This window comes from Dipodomys ordii, unplaced genomic scaffold, assembly GCF_000151885.1.
Source record: "Dipodomys ordii isolate 6190 unplaced genomic scaffold, Dord_2.0 Scaffold22, whole genome shotgun sequence".
Taxonomy (NCBI): Eukaryota; Metazoa; Chordata; class Mammalia; order Rodentia; family Heteromyidae; genus Dipodomys; species Dipodomys ordii.
In genome coordinates, this window is record NW_012267238.1 from 3,017,975 (window position 1) to 3,033,766 (window position 15,792).

A 15,792-nucleotide genomic window follows, 5' to 3' on the forward strand; every position below is an offset into this window, starting at 1 on the left:
GAGGATGGATCAGGGTGATGGTGCTATGTATGGGCCACTTGGGTAGAGATGCAGGCTGGCATGGTAGAGATGCCAGGAAGCTGCTGGACCAAGGGAGCTGAATAAGAGGACGTGGAATAGACAGAGTAATTTTGTGCAAGCTGGAAGCCCTAAACCTCCCACCACTGGTGGGTGCTGGGAGATGTGGATGGGACTGGGGAGGAGAGGGACTCAGGGAGGACCTGAGATATTGCCAGTGGAGAGACAGAGATGAGCAGCTCAGCCCCACCAAGCTGCTAGTTTGTCCCCTCAGCTGGGACCCTTCACAGCCCAATTCTTTATTTTTTTAACTGCTGCATCATTTTATTTATTTATCTATCTGTATCTGGCTAGATATCTATGTTGAGTAGTTTGGGGGATTGAACCAAAGACCCCGAGCAAGCTGAAGAAGTAGCCCCTTCCATTTGAGCTATGCCCCTAGCTCTGTCATATAATTATCATACAATTATGAAATTTTATTTTCCTTTTGCTGGACATTTATTGCATCCATTTGCTATCAAATAATGTCGTAATAAATATATTTTTTGATCACCTTTCTCATTGTAGTCATACATCTCTTAATGATCACAGCCTAATTCTTTAAACACCCAAAGAGCCCCAGGGGGTGACTTTAGTGGTTCCATGTATCTACTCCCAATGCCCAATAAACATACTCTGAGTACAAATTTCACCTTGCGCTACAGCCTCTAGCCAAGTCTATATTTACGATTAGGTTTCCACCTCTGGGTCTTCTTTCTTTTGAACAAGCCATGGGATCCATTCACTATTTATTTATTTGTTTGTTTGTTTCCCCTTCTGTGGCTTGAAGTCAGGGCCTGGGCACTGTCCCTAAGGTTCTTTGACTCAAGGCTAGCACTCTACCACTAGAGCCACAGCATCATTCCTAGCTTTTTCTGTTTATGTGATACTGAGGAATCAAACCTCAGGATTTAATGCATACTAAGCAAGCACACTAAGCCCCATTCCCAGCCCACTCATGTATTTATTATCTACCATGTATCAGTCTCTGTCCTAGTTATTAGATATGCCACAGTAGGGGAAAATGAAGAAACTAGTGGAGGTTATGTTCTGGTGGAGGAAGAAAAACAAAACAAACTAAAAATTAGGATATTTGTGAAAAAAAATTATCTTAGCTGGGTGCTGGTGGCTCAAGCCTATAATCCTAGCTACTCAAATCTGAGAATTATGTTTCAAAGCCAGCCCAAGCAGAAAAGTCTGTGAAACTTTTATTTCCACTAAAGTACCAAAAAAGCTGAAAGTAGAGTTATGACTCAAGTGGTAGAGTGCTAGCCTTGAGCAAAAACAAGGTCAGGGGCAGAGATGGGGCCCAGAGCTCAAGCCCCAGAATAAAAAAGATCTTTAAGGTCTGGGGTGTGGCTCAAGTGGGCAGCATTTGCCTAGCGAGGATGAGGTCCTGAGTGTTCAAACCCCAGTGTACTTTCTCTCTCTCTCTCTCTCTCTCTCTCTCTCTCTCTCTCTCTCTCTCTCTCATACAGAGACACAGACACACAAGTGTGAAGGAGGGGAAACATCCAGCATGGTTCACTTGGAGACTTTGAGGTTTGGTAGAAGGTGGTCCAGCCCAGTAGAAAGAAGACCATAAGCTAATTAGTAGCCCTGGAAAGTTAGTAAGCTTTGGGGGCCCCAATTTCCTTCTCTCAAAATGGTAAAGAGCTGGACATCAGTGGCTCACAGCTGTTATCCTAGCTACTCAGGGGGCTGAGATCTGACGATCTCTGTTCAAACCCAGCCTAAACAGGAAATTCCATATGACTCATTTCTAATTAACCAGAAAAATAAGTCAAAAATAGAGCTGTGGCTCAAGTGATAGAGTGCTAGACTTGATCAGGAAAAGTGTTAGCACCTAGGCCCCGAGTTGAAGCCCCAGTAATGGCATGTGCATGGGCACGCACGTGCACGCGCGCACATACACACACACACACACACACACACAAGAATACTTCCCTTCTTGCAGGTTCCAGTCAGAAAATAAGCCAGGACTAGCTACTCAGACTTGGGAATAGTCACAACCCTGACTACTGAGCTAGTATGTATAGGCTCCACTACCTGGTTTCCCATAAACATGGGAATGAGGGAAGTTAAGCAAGACAGATGAGACAATGTCCACAGGGTGTTCTGGGACAGCTGGTCTCTGGCAGGTCCCCTTGGAGAAGGGAGTTGGTGACTATTTGCAGATCTTCAGCCCAGCAGGTAGGCGCCCAGAATGCTTTCTCAAGGTGAGAAACAGCAGCCTGGGAGGGAAATGGGTGCCCTGTTATGGGGAGGATACAAATTGGGGTCTGCCAAGCCATCAGGTGGCTTCAAGAATCTCTCAGGGGAGTGGATGAGCTCCAAGTCAGTGATCTAAGGCCTCTCATCCTTGGTGTATCTTTTATTAGAGGTGAGGAGGTCCTTTAAGACTCTCCAGTTATAGACAGAGAGTTGTAAACCTCTCCAGCTACTTGCAACCTTGTATCTGCTTATGAAATAGACCATAAACACTCAGGCAGTGCTGGTGTTCTTCCCTTTTTGAGGTCAGAGTTGGGGATGCAGGCAGGCTTAGGGGTGCTTATTCCCACAGCCATGCCCTTTAATCCCCTGAGGATGGAGTCTGGACAAAGATTTTTGCTTTTTTTTTTCAAGTGGTGTTAGGGTTTCAACTTGAGGCCTGACATTTGCTCTAGTGGTGCCCTACCACTTGAGCCATGCCTCTGGTTCTGCTTTGTGCTGGTCACTTTGGAGATGAATCTTATGGACTTTTCTGTCAAGGCTACCTTCAAAACACAATCCTCTGGCTCTCAACCTCCTGAGTAGCTATGATTATAGGTATAAGCCATCATTCCTTGGGCTAAGACAAAAAATCTTAAAAAGAAATAATAATAATTGAATAGGCAGCACCAAGGACAGAGCCCTATGGCTCATCTTTCTGGACTGGATCCAATCATTCAACATTTCCCAGTGCTTTTGGAAGCGGGAGTCTGTGAAAACAAACCATGTCCCTAGATCCAAAGAAAGTTAGAGAAAGGGGCTGGGAAGGTGGCTCAGTGGTAGAGCGCTTGCCTTGCATGCCTGAGGCCCTGGGTTCAATTCCTTAGCACCATATAAGCAAAAAGAAAAAAAAGCCGGAAGTGGCGCTGTGGCTCAAGTGGTAGAGCGCTAGCCTTGAGCTGAAGAGCTGAGGGACAGCACCCAGGCCCAGAGTTCAAGCCCCACGACCAGACCCAAAAACAAAAACAGAAAGTTAGAGAAAGGTGAAAGTTTGCCTGACATGGACTCTTGGCTTGGGCTGGCTTCTCTTTCCTGATTTCTGCACTCTGTTTTTTGTTTGGTGTTGGGCTTATCTCAGGTCTTTCTATTCCTGAGAAGCAGAGGGTCATGGTGGGTGGCTGATCTTGCTGGCCTCAGTTTTCCTATACGGAAGAGTGTCACCTCTCTTCCCAGCACCTTATTACTCAGAGCTGCATCTTCCTCTGAGATCACCACTGACTCATTGTGTCACCTTGGGCAGCAAGTCACCAGCTTTCCCTACGTCTCTGTATCAGTCAGCTGACACAAACCTCTATTATGGCCTGTGGTTTCAGAAGTTTCAGTCCAGGGTCACTTAGCCCCACGGCTGAAGGCCTTTGGAGAGGCAGAACATTTTGGATAGGGCAGAGGAAAGCTGCTCACCTCCTGGCAGAGACAATAAGGCTGAAGACAAGGATACGGGAAAGGGGTCAGGGGACGAGAAAGGCCCTTCAAAGACAATTCCCATTAACCTGCTTCCAGCCAGGCTCTGCCTCCTATCAGCTCATTCAGCTATGAACTCATGAATGGATAAACGCACTGATAAAGTTACCTGCCAGCTAGGGAGCAGGTCTCCCATACATGAGACTTTTTTAAAAAAAGAATACTTCATATCCAAACCAGAGCAGCCTGATTTCTCATTTGTGATGTGGAGACAACACAGTCTATCACACAGGGATCCTAAAGCAACAGCTCTGAGCTCAGGGTCTGGCATCCACTGACTAGCCAAGGAAGTAAGTAGTGAGTAGCACGGGAAAATGAGACTCAGAGAGGCAAAGCCACCTCCCTAAGTCACACAGGAAGTGAGTGAGGAACCTAGGATTGAGGCTTCCTAGCTTCTGTTGTCCTTTGCAAGCGCTGCTGAGACCACTAAGTGCTGTCTCTGGGAGCATCATGGGAAGTGAACTGGGGTCTTCATGGCTGTTCCCTGGGAAACCAATCTTAATCTAGCAGTCCCTGTGTCACCAGCTGCTCTCTATTGACAGTCTTCAGCTATGTGTCCAGTGCCAGCCTCCCACACAGGGACAGTGGGCTTCTAGCCCAAAGCTGTGAGAAAGGAGGAGGAAGAGGGTGCAGATCTAGAGGCAAGATGCCTGTTTTTGCCTGACGCAATCCTAGATCAAACAGGCCAAGACAAAAAGGGAAATGATCAGCTTCTCCCACTAAAAAGTTCAGCAGGAGGTAAAGCTTTAAGCATGGCTGCAAGCAGACATTCTCAGGGGTTTGTACGTTCTTATCTCTCCACTCTGCCTCTGCTTGGCTTTAGTTGTGGATCTCCTCTCCAGTGCCAAGGACAGTGGCTGGCACACAGGAGCTCTAGCAGTCCTTTCTGCCATCTTCATGAACCCCAGGGAGACCCCTCTTCTTCCCAACTATCCAGCAAAATCCTCAGCATGGAGCCCCAGGTTCCCAGTGGAGGTGGCTCTCAGAACCAGAGGAGTTTACATCTCTCTCACACAGGCCCACCCTCACAGATCTCAAGACTCCAAAGGAAGGAGCTTCCCCCCACCCCAGCCCCAGGAAACATGTGAGGGGTTGTCATCATGAGAGGGGTCTGGGAACTGGGTGGAAGAATGAGGAGAGGCAGAACAATGCTGCAGGGAAGGCCACCAGCTGGACCTGGGCCATCCTTTCCCGCCACTGTCTGGAGCCTGGTTATCAGGGAGGATGGGCGGGCCCTGAAGGCACCAGCAGGCTGAAGCCAACTGTGCTTCTTGAGGCTAAACAGCAGGCTCCTTCTTGAAGGGATATCCAAGTGGCCTCAGCCAAGGGACATGGGAGAGGGTTGGGTGGAGGAGCTGGAGCCCCAGTAAAGGCCAGGAAGCTATAACCTCTAAGTCCTGCACCCGCCAGGGCCTCTGTGAGCATTAACTCCCTAGTCACATTCCTCAGAGAACTGTAAAAATGAGATTAGCTGGGAAGACTAGACCTCTAAGCCTAACTACTTGGGAGTCGGAGTTGGAATTGCAGTTAGACACCCTCTAGGCAAAATATTAACAAAACTGTATCTCAAGAAAAAGCCAGGAGCCAGTGGCCTGTGCCTGTACTCCTAGCTATTCAGGAGGCTGAGATCTGAGGATCACAGTTCAAATCCAGCCAGAGCAGGAAAGTCTACAAGAATCTTATCTACAATAAATGCTGAAAGATGCTATGGCTCAAGTGGTAGAGCACTAGCCTTGAGTACAAAAAGGCTCAGGACAGCATCAGGCCCTGAGTTCAAGCCTCAGGACCAGCAAAGAAAAAAAGAATAAAGAAAGAAAGAGAGAGAGAGAGAGAGAGAGAGGAAGGAAGGAAGGAAGGAAGGAAGGAAGGAGAGAGAGAAAGAAGGAAAGAGGAAAAGAAAGAAGGAAAGAAAAGAAAAGGAAAGGAAAAAAAAAGAAAATTGAGCATGGTCTAAACGGATTTGGAGGTGTGGCTCAAGTGGTAGAGAATCTGCCTATACCAAGTATGAGGCCCTGAGTTCAAATCCCAGTACTATTAGAGAAAGAGTGAATGAAGTCATTTTGTGCAATGTTTGGCATATTGTGCTCAATGAAGCCACATGTCTAAGTTGAGGGGGGGCCTGTGTACCCTACTGCTCAATCTGAAGGGACCAAGAGAAAGAAGGGAAACAGCCCTGACTCACACCCCAAACCCCACTGAGGCCCCCCAAGCTGCAGCTTCCCCTTCCTGGCACTCACAATGGATGGCAGTTTCAGTTCCAGCTTCACTCCTGTTAAGCAGAAGATGAGAAGGGGAAGTGGAAAACAAGAAGTGAAAAAAGATGCTAGTATCCCTCATGTCCTCCCTGTGGCCAGCCTGATACCACACAGGTGGGGCCCAAAGGCCTATAGGTGGGGCCTTGGATGATGGTATCAGGAACCTGGCCTCAGACTGGCCTGAGGTGGATGCCAGGCATACCCCTGCCCCAGGCCCAGATGCTACCCAGCATCAGAGCTGGATGATGCCTGGAGCCTGACAGGGATAGGTAACTGGCCCCAGGTCACACAGCAAGTTGGCAGCAAAATCTAACCCGTCGGCCTCTTCACAGGAAGGAAGGTGTGTCTTGACCTCTGCCATCCTGTGCTCTTGATAGCTGCTAATCTTAGAGGCCAGGGGCCCAGCAAGGGGCTTTCCAGGCTTCATTTCCCAGCAGGCAGGCAAGTCAAAGTTAGGAAGCGTCTGCCCAGGTCCAGTGTGTCTGCTTGCTTTCTGTCTCCCCACTGGCAGGTAGTGACTCAGTCTTCCAGCTCTGGCCTCTGGCTGACAGGCTCCTGATTCCTCAGAAAGCTTTGGCCCTGTGGGAATATAAAGGGATCCTGAGACCATAGGATCTAAGTAACACAAAAAGCTTTGACCTTGCCAGTTAGTTCTTCCTTTGCCTAACTTCAGCTGCTTCTACTAACAGAATTAACTTCATGGTTATTCTTGTCTGCAAATATAAAACTAGCTGAGGCTGTCCTTCTGCAGGACAAAAGGCTGCTGATGGTGTAGATATGGCAGTAGATGACTGATGTCAGGAGGGTCATTCCCAGGGTCTCTACCCAAGGGCTCACACTGGTTCTATGCCTGCTGGCAATGCTCCCTGGCAATGTAACCCGGGCTTCTATGATCCACACAGGATAAGGTGAGTATCTGAGGGCTAGGCCATGCTTATCTGAGAAGGTAAGTAAAGAAAGGCTGAGGGACATCCTGAGATTGCCCAGAGATGGCCCCTCCAGGAGGCCCTGTCAAGGCCTTCTCTGAAGGCTGGCTCTTCTGGGCTTGTCCACTGGTGCCACCTCCTGGCCAAAGTCACTGAGGAGAAGACACCCAGTGGCAGGAATTAAGACTCCAAATGTCTGAAACAAGCCCCGGCTAGGGGCTTTCAGAGTTGCTGGGATAGATAATGATCATCCTTGTAGGACATAGCCACAGGAGATCATCTTGGGGGACCCAGTAAGGGACTGGTTGTTGGGTGAAAAGCCAGGCCATCTTGACCTCCCAGGTCCCACAAGTTTAGGTCAGACAAGGAGATTTGGCCTCCAGGGGGCAGTGAGGAGTCACTCACCTCCTGGTTGCTCTAAAAGCTCCAAAGCCTGGTTAGTGATGAGGAGGTTCTAGGGAGACCCTCACCCCGGCAAAAAGATTCTCACTCAGGAGAAATACTTGGGGTCACATCCTTATTGCTCCCCATCCCCCACCATCACTCCCTGTGAACCCTGGGCCTGTGTGTAGAAGAGGCAGTGACTGCTAATGCGGGGAATGAGGGAGGAACTCATGGCATACAGAAGGTGCTCAATAGATGAGGACAGAAGAAAACAAGGGGCTAGGCGCTGGTGGCTCATGCTTGTAATCCTAGCTACTTAAGAGGCTGAGATCTGAGGATTGTGGTTCAAAGCCAGCCCAGGCTGGAAAGTTTAAGAGACTTTTTTTCTTTGCCAGTCCTGGGGCTTGAACACAGGGCCTGGGCACTGTCCCTCAGCTTCTTTTTGCTCAGGGCTAGTACTCTACCACTTGAACCATGGCTCTACTTTCAGCTTTTCTGGTAGTTTATGGGAGACAAAAGTCTCACAGTTTCCTACCGGGGCTGGTTTTGAATCATGATCCTCAGATCTCAGCCTCCTGAGGAGCTAGGATTATAGGCCTGAGCACCCAGCTTCCAAGAAATTCATATCTCCAATTAATCACCCAAAAAGCTGTAAGTAGCTTAAATGGTAGAATGTTAGCTTTGATCACAAAAGCTCAGGGACAGTGCTCAAGCCCTGAGTTCAAGACCTAGAACTGGCACAAAAAAAAAAAAAAAGAGGAAAGGAAAGAGGGGGCAGGAAGCTGCATAAGCACCAGCTTTGTAGAAAAGTAAGAAGACCATGTGGGTAAAGGAGCTGTTAAATCAAAGAGAGAGAGGAGGGGGAAAAAAGGCTGATAGATGAAGGAATGAATTAGCAAATAAATGGGTTCCCAGTGACCTTGCTGTAAAAGGAGCAATGAGAACTCTAATTCCCCAGCCCATTGTGTAGAAAGAAACTTCTGGATCTGTGAATCTGGTGACCAGAAGCCTGTGATCCTCCCTTGTCCCTCTTTCCTCATCTCTCTCTTTCCAAGGCTGGGGCAGGGGTTCTGGGAAGGATGCCTATTCTCCTCCTCTTGGCTCTTCCAGGTCTAATTTCCGCCAAGCTAGACCAAGGTGCTAGGGGGTGGTAGTGAGGGAGACTATTTCAGTCAGAGACAGCCCTGCCAGGAAGCAGAGGAAGCTGTCCACTGTAAGGGGTGTGGCCGCCTGACTGAGTCCAGAGTGTGTCTGGCTTCTCTTGGCTCTAATGCATTTGGGATAACCGTGCTGCTGTTGGGACAGGAGGTCGCATGTGAGTCTTGGTGCATGTTGGGCTGCAGACCAGTGTGGGATGGGGTGGGGTGGGGGTAGCTGTTGTCAAGCTACTGTGATTCTGGCAGGCAGGCTGGAGATGGTGATGATCTAGGGGATGCCCACAGAATTGGGAGCCCGGAGGAAGGATTCCACCTAGCTAGGGGCTCAGAGGAGGAAGCAGCATGAAGGGATTTGGAACCTGATGAATACTTAAGGTGTCTGAACACAGAGGAGTTGGATGGCACTTTGTGTGGTGGTAACAGACAGGGCACCAGATCTCCACTGCCAGTGGTTGTGTGGCCATCTCTGTGTCTTAGGAAGAGAAGGGCAGGAAAGAGTAGAAAGCAGAATGGACCTGGGGTCATTCAGACCAGGCTGGATGGCTGAGCAGAGCCTTGAGCATCAGGACAGAAGCTGAGATGTTTCCTCAAGGGCAGAAGGACATGGGAAGGTTGTCCTGAGAGCCAATGTGGGCAGCATAGCTACAGCCCAAGGAAGGGCTGAGGTTTGAGCTGGTGCAGAACTTAGGGCCTACCCGTTGGTGACAAAGCCAATGCAAGCTGCTACCTTGAAGTAAAGCAGGCCCTGCAGGAGGGGGAGAGCAATCACTCTTCAGTCCTCAGAAAGTTCAGTGAATGGGGATCTGGTGCATCCTGGCCTGCCTCTCCTGGCTTGGCCCTTGGGACACAGGACAGCTCCCTTGATACCCTCTTTAGCTCCTACCTCACCAGGGAGCCAGTCTCTAGCCACCTCTAGGGCAGTGTCTAAGAAGTGTCAGGGCTTCCCAAAGCAAGGTTCATGGACACAGCATCCTTCCACCCATGCTGATCTCCTCTCAGATCCTGCCTGTCTCTCCCTGTCTGCAACTAGGGATCATTATGTCCATGTCCACCCATGGAGATCTCCCTCAGGCCAGGGGCCTTCATTCTTCCTGGAAAAGCTCCTTTCACCCAGTGGCTCGCAATAGTCTCTCCCTCAGACTAGCACATCTGTAGCTGCGTGTGCAACTGTGTATACACCCACCCCCTGCATCTACCTACTGTACTAGCAAACAGTAAGATGTATGAATGAACACGATGTATAAATGAAAGAAAGAGTGAAAGCAGAAATGAATGAAGGAACTCTTGCAGACTATACTGATTGATCTTGCCTTCCTGGCCTGCTGGGGGGCCCTCCTGCAGCTTCCAGCTTCCTTATGTGCCCACCCCATCTCCATCACACAGCTCTGACAAGGCTCAGAGGAATCCTCCATAACCAAGGTGATATTGGACATGGGGTACTACCAGAGAATCCAAACACTATCATTCTCTCCAGAATTGAGGTAAAATAATTACATTAAAATTTAAAACCAGGCACTGGTGGCTCATGCTTGTAATCCTAGCTATTCAGGAGGCTGAGTCTGAGGATGGAGGTTAGAAACCAGCTGGGCAGAAAAGTGCAGAGAAAAATGAGACTCTTATCTCTAATTAACCAGCAAAAATCTGTAAGAGGAGCTATGGCTCCGGTGGTAGAGTGCCAGTCTTGAGCTAAAAAGCCAAGCAAAAACAAGATGCCCTGAGTTCAAGCTCCAATGCTGGCACAAAATAAATAAATAAGATAAAATTTTAAGTTCAGAAGAAATGTTTGTCTCTGATGTACTGTTTTAAAATTTTTAAGATAGGTGGAGGAAGTGGCGCTGTAGCTCAGGTGGTAGAACATTTGCCTTGAACTGAAGAGCACAGGGACAGCACCCAGGCCCAGAGTTCAAGCCCCACGACCGACAAAAAAAAGCATATAAGATAGGTGGGCACTGGTGGTTCATGCCTATAATGCTAGCTACTCAGGAGGCTGAGAGCTGAGAGTCATGGTTTGAAGCCAGCCCAGGCAGAAGAGTTTGTATGACTCTGATCTCCAGTTAATCATCAAAAAATATCCAGAACTGAAGCTGTGGTTCAAATGGTAGAGTACTAGCTCTGAGAAAAAAAAAAGGCTTAGGGATGGCCCTGAATTCAAACCCCAAGACAGGCACACAAAAAATACAAATAAATTCTATAACCTTATTTAGTATTCACAGTTAAGAACAGCTAATAAGGGCTAGGGGCATGGTTCAAGTGTCTAACAAATATGAAGCCCTGGGATTCAAGTATCAGTATAAGAAAGAAAGAAAGAGAGAGAGAGAGAGAGGGAGGGAAAGAGGGAGGGAGGGAGGAAGGAAGAGAAGGAGGGAGGGAGGAAGGAAGGGAGGGAGGGAGGAGGGAAGGAGGGAGGGAGGAAGGAAGGAAGGAAGGAAGGGAGGAAGGGAGGGAGGGAGGGAGGAAGAAAGGAAGGAAGGAAGGAAGGGAGGGAGGGAGGGAGGGAGGAAGAGAGGGAAGGAGGGAGGAAGAGAGGAAGGAAGGAAGAGAGGAAGGAGGGAAGAGAGGAAGGAAGGAAGAGAGGGAAGGAGGGAGGAAGAGAGGAAGGATGGAGAGAGAAAGAAAAAGATAGAAAGAAGAAAGGAAGAAAGAAAGAAAGAAAAGAAAGAACATAATGGTACACACCTATTACTCAGACTCTGAAGTGTGAAGAGGAGGATTTTGAGTTTGAGATCAATCTAGGCTACAAGATCCTGTCTCAAAACCAACCAACAAGCAAAAGGAATACCTAACAGTTAGCACTGTGCCAGGTGCTAGCCCTCACAACAACCTTATGAGGCAGGTGCCACGTTATCCCATTTTACAGATGAGGAAACTGAGGTGTCTGGTTAAGTAATATGCCCAAGGCTACACAGGTCACACATGGGACAGAGCTGGGATTTGAATGGACCAGAGTCCATGTACTCAGCCTCAACTCTTTTCTACCCTCTGGGTGCATTTGCAGGACTTAATACTTTGTTCTAGGCCTCAGTTTCTCCCATATGTAAAATAGGGAGAAGAGAGGACTGAACTCCCTCTCTCAAAGGGGTTGCTTTATAGGTCGTTGGGTTTGAACTGTAAATTCCCTATAGTCATTACCCAGGAGTATTTAGTGGAGTCAGACACCCTCTCCCCAACATGAAACCCTCCCTAAGAGACATTTATACTGCTAGACCCCCAAACCCAGCTTGAACCAATGAAAGGTGGTATCAAGTAACAGGATACAATCACATGTCAGGCCCATGTACATTGTACTATTGATGACACAGGGCCAGAAAAGATGAGTAACTGCAGCACTCAACATAGCAGGGAATCCAATATTCCAACCCAGGCATGCTTAGCTCTGAAGCCACATTATAACCTCTACATCTCATGCCTGTGGACTAAGCATCTCCTCTGAACTAGCTTGAGGGGTTCCGGTTCTGGCTCTGCTTCTAATTCACTAATTGAGTTGACTTTCCTGCCCCTCAAGGTGTCTGGATTTCTAATTCTGCCGGGGCTTCACCCATTTGCCTTTGAGGAAGCTATTTTCTCTATGGCCACAAGGGGGGGTACTGTAACATCCATGCTTTGCTTGAATCACGTTGGTATCTTCAGGTCAATTGGAAAGAGGTTTTAGGGAGCTCTCATCTTCTCTTTCCCCTATTTTACAGATAACTAGACGGTGACCAAAAAGTAATCATGGCTTTGCAAGGCGAAATTCAGTCTGAGGAAGTTGAAGCTGCCGTCAGTGAGATCTCGGTATGTGACTGCTATACTCCTTTGGGTGAACAAATAGTTTACCCAGATCTTAGGCCTGGCTCTAAGACACAGAGAAAGCAGAAAATCTCGTACTTCTCAGGAGGTCTTTGGTCTATGCAACACAGGCCGAATCCCCCATGAATACAGGCTGCAGGGTGCCCCGGGGAAGCCCTGGGTAGTACAATTTAGTGCTGTTTGCCACATAACATTCCTGAGAGGTGAACACACTGATTGATCAGATGGGGGAAACTGAGCCTCAGAAAGGGTAAATCACTAACTCCAAGATCATATAACAGCAGAATTGCAATTCAAACCCAAGTCCATCAACCTCCACTAACAGAGGAGACATTTAATCCGGATTTTGAAGGATGACTAGAAGTTCTCTAAGAAGGTAATTTATCTTTATTTTATTTTATATTTATTTATTTACTGTCAGTTGTGAGATGAACTTGGGGCTTGGGTGCTATCCCTGAGCTCTTTTATACAAGGCTAGTGCTCTACCACTTTGAGCCCCAGCGCCCTGGAATTCTGGTGGTTAATTGGAGAAAACAGTCTCGTGGACTTTCCTGCCTGGGCTGGCTTTGAACTGTGATCCTCACATCTCAGCCTTCTGAGTAGCTAGGATTACAGGCATGAGCCACCTGTGCCTGGCCTTAATTTTTGTTTTTATTGTTATTAGAAAGGTGATGTACCAAGCGGTTACAATTAACATAGGTCAGGCATGAATATATTTCTTTCTTTCTTTCTTTCTTTTTTTTTTTGCCAGTCCTGAGGCTTGAATTCTGGGACTGGGCTCTGTTCCTGAGCTCCTTTTTGCTCAAGGCTAGCACTCTACCACTTGAGCCACATCTCCATTTCAAGCTTTTCCTAGATTAACTGGAGATAAGCGTCCCACAGACTTTCCAGTCTGGGCTGGCCTCGAACCATGATCCCCACATCTCAGCCTCCTGAGTAGCTAGGATTACAGGCATGAGCCACCAGTGCCCTGCATGTGAGTACATTAGGAAAGTAAATTATTGTATTCTATGTTTCTTTACAGTGAGGGCTATGTGGGCCACCATGGGGTAGTGGGTACAGGAAATGACAAAGTTGGTACCCAAATGGTCCCGCTAGAGAGATTAAGGCCAAAAGAGAGCGAGAAGGCCAACTGAATGTTTAGTGACCATGTCATTCACAGGGTGTGTATTGTCTTCCCAGACTCTCTGAGTACAGAAGTCCCAGTTGGGTAGCCATGGAGTGGAACAATGACACACCCCCTACAATGCCGCCCACTACTTGCGTCTATCAAGAGGACTTCAAATGGCTGCTGCTGCCACCCGTGTACTCAGTGGTGCTGGCAGCCGGCCTGCCACTGAACATCTGTGTCATCGCCCAGATCTTCGCATCCCGCAGGGCACTGACCCGCACAGCTGTGTACACCCTGAACTTGGCCCTGGCTGACCTGTTGTATGCCTGCTCCCTGCCGCTGCTCATCTACAACTACGCCCAGCGGGACCACTGGCCCTTTGGCGACCTCACCTGCCGCCTGGTGCGTTTCCTCTTCTATGCCAACCTGCACGGCAGCATCCTCTTCCTCACCTGCATCAGCTTCCAGCGCTACCTGGGCATCTGCCACCCATTGGCTCCCTGGCACAAGCATGGGGGCCGCCGTGCTGCCTGGCTGGTGTGTGGAGCCGTGTGGCTGGTGGTGACAGCCCAGTGTCTGCCCACGGCTGTATTTGCAGCCACTGGCACCCAGCGGAATCGCACAGTCTGCTATGACCTGAGTCCCCCTGCTCTGGCCACCCGCTACCTGCCGTATGGCATGGCCCTCACTGTCATTGGATTCTTGCTGCCGTTTGCAGCCCTGCTGGCCTGTTACTGTCTCCTGGCTCGCCGCCTGTGCCGCCATGATGGCCCAGCAGGGCCTGTGGCTCGAGAGAGGCGTGGCAAGGCCGCCCGGATGGCTGTGGTGGTGGCAGCTGTCTTTGTCATTAGCTTCTTGCCTTTCCATATCACCAAGACAGCCTACCTGGCTGTGCGCTCTACACCCGGCGTCTCCTGCCCAGTGTTAGAGGCCTTTGCCACTGCCTACAAAGGCACACGACCCTTCGCCAGTGCCAACAGTGTGCTGGACCCCATCCTCTTCTACTTCACCCAGCAGAAGTTCCGCCGGCGGCCTCATGAACTCCTACAGAAACTCACAGCCAAGTGGCAGCGGCAGCCACCTAGCTGAACCCACAGGCAGGACCCTAGGCAGGGGCAGCTGTGCATTTGCTATGATGGCCAGGGGACCAGAACTCCCCTCCCCAACAACCCCTCCCAGCTCCAACCAGACAGAGAATTGAAACTTAGCTGTCTTGGGCATGAAGTAAGGCCACCCCTAGACCTCTTCTTCTCCCCGACCAAGATCTCACCAGCTATTTATTGAACCCTCTCCCTGGACCAGGGTCTGTGTGATAAAGACCATCAGACCTGGGCCTGGCCCTCCAGAAGTTCCCAGTCAGCCATCAGGTTAAGAAAACTGTGGTAAGCTGCTCACAGAAATGGAGTGTGAGTGTACTGTAACAGAGAAATTGTACCTTATTGTATGGTATACTGTATTGCCTGCTTTGGAAGTCACCAAGGGAATGGATGAGAGAAGATGGGAAAGGGAAGTGAGGGCTTCCAGGAAGGAGCATTTGAGCTGCGTTTAGAGGGTTGTATATGTGCTTTCTGGTAGACAGGAATGATATCCTTATTTAGTAAACCTTAATGAAGATCTGGTTGCTCAGGCCTGGGTGTTTCCAGAACCTTAGGAGAACCAGTCCCAGCCCTGTTCCATATAGGCTCCCAACTGCTGGAGCCATCAACCCTGACAGAGTGGGATCAGGCCTGTGACAGACAGAAGCCAAGAAAGGGCAGTGTACAGAGGGATCAGGAGAAGCAGATGTTAAAGGCCAAATAGGCGATCCTCAGACAGAAGTGCTGCCTGGGTCAGTCTCCTGTGTGCCTCTGTCCTGGAGAAGATGCCTTGTAGCCCGTGTGCAAGTGAGGAAAATAGCTGCTCTTCAGTCACTCTGCAGACAAAAGCAAGGGTTGGCAAGTACACAGACATGGGAGAGGAAGGGGGAACTTTCTAGAAGAGAGGGTTCCTAGCAGGAGGAAGGCACTGAGTGTACAGAAACCCAAAGGGAAAAAGGAGCTGTGGCTTACACCTTTAACCTCAGCACACATGTCTGTCATCCCAGTGTTTGAGAAGTGGAGACAGAAGGATCTCAAATACAAGTCTAGTGTGGAATACACAACAACTTTGTATTGAAAAAGAAGATGGGGGCTAATGGCTCGGGCCTATAATCCCAACTACTCAGGAGGCTGAGACCTGGAAGATCTCAGTCTGGGCAGAAAAGTCCTAGAGACTCTGTCTCTAATCAATAAAATATTGGGCTGGAGCACTAACTGTGAGCAAGAATGCCAGGTGAAAGCTCAAGGCCCTAGTTCAAACTTCAATACCAGTGTATGCACACATGCACCAATGTCTGCATAAGAACATGCACACACACACACACACAC

The 15,792-nt window shown here is 48.9% G+C and overlaps 1 protein-coding gene across 3 annotated transcripts in view; it reads left to right on the top strand.

Annotated features, from left to right (window-relative positions):
- The window catches only part of P2ry6 (pyrimidinergic receptor P2Y, G-protein coupled, 6), a 38,937-nt gene extending 23,145 nt beyond the window's left edge, over positions 1-15,792 (top strand). The window contains exons 1-3 of one of the 3 annotated variants that reach the window (XM_013013908.1): positions 12,216-12,261; positions 12,558-12,652; positions 13,459-15,792. In XM_013013908.1, the coding sequence (XP_012869362.1) occupies positions 12,630-12,652; positions 13,459-14,476 (1,041 nt within the window). In that variant the 5' untranslated portion in view covers positions 12,216-12,261; positions 12,558-12,629 and the 3' untranslated portion in view covers positions 14,477-15,792. Of the gene's footprint in view, positions 1-12,173; positions 12,262-12,557; positions 12,653-13,438 lie in introns of those variants that run through there. The other 2 variants (XM_013013907.1, XM_013013909.1) reach the window with 2 other exon arrangements.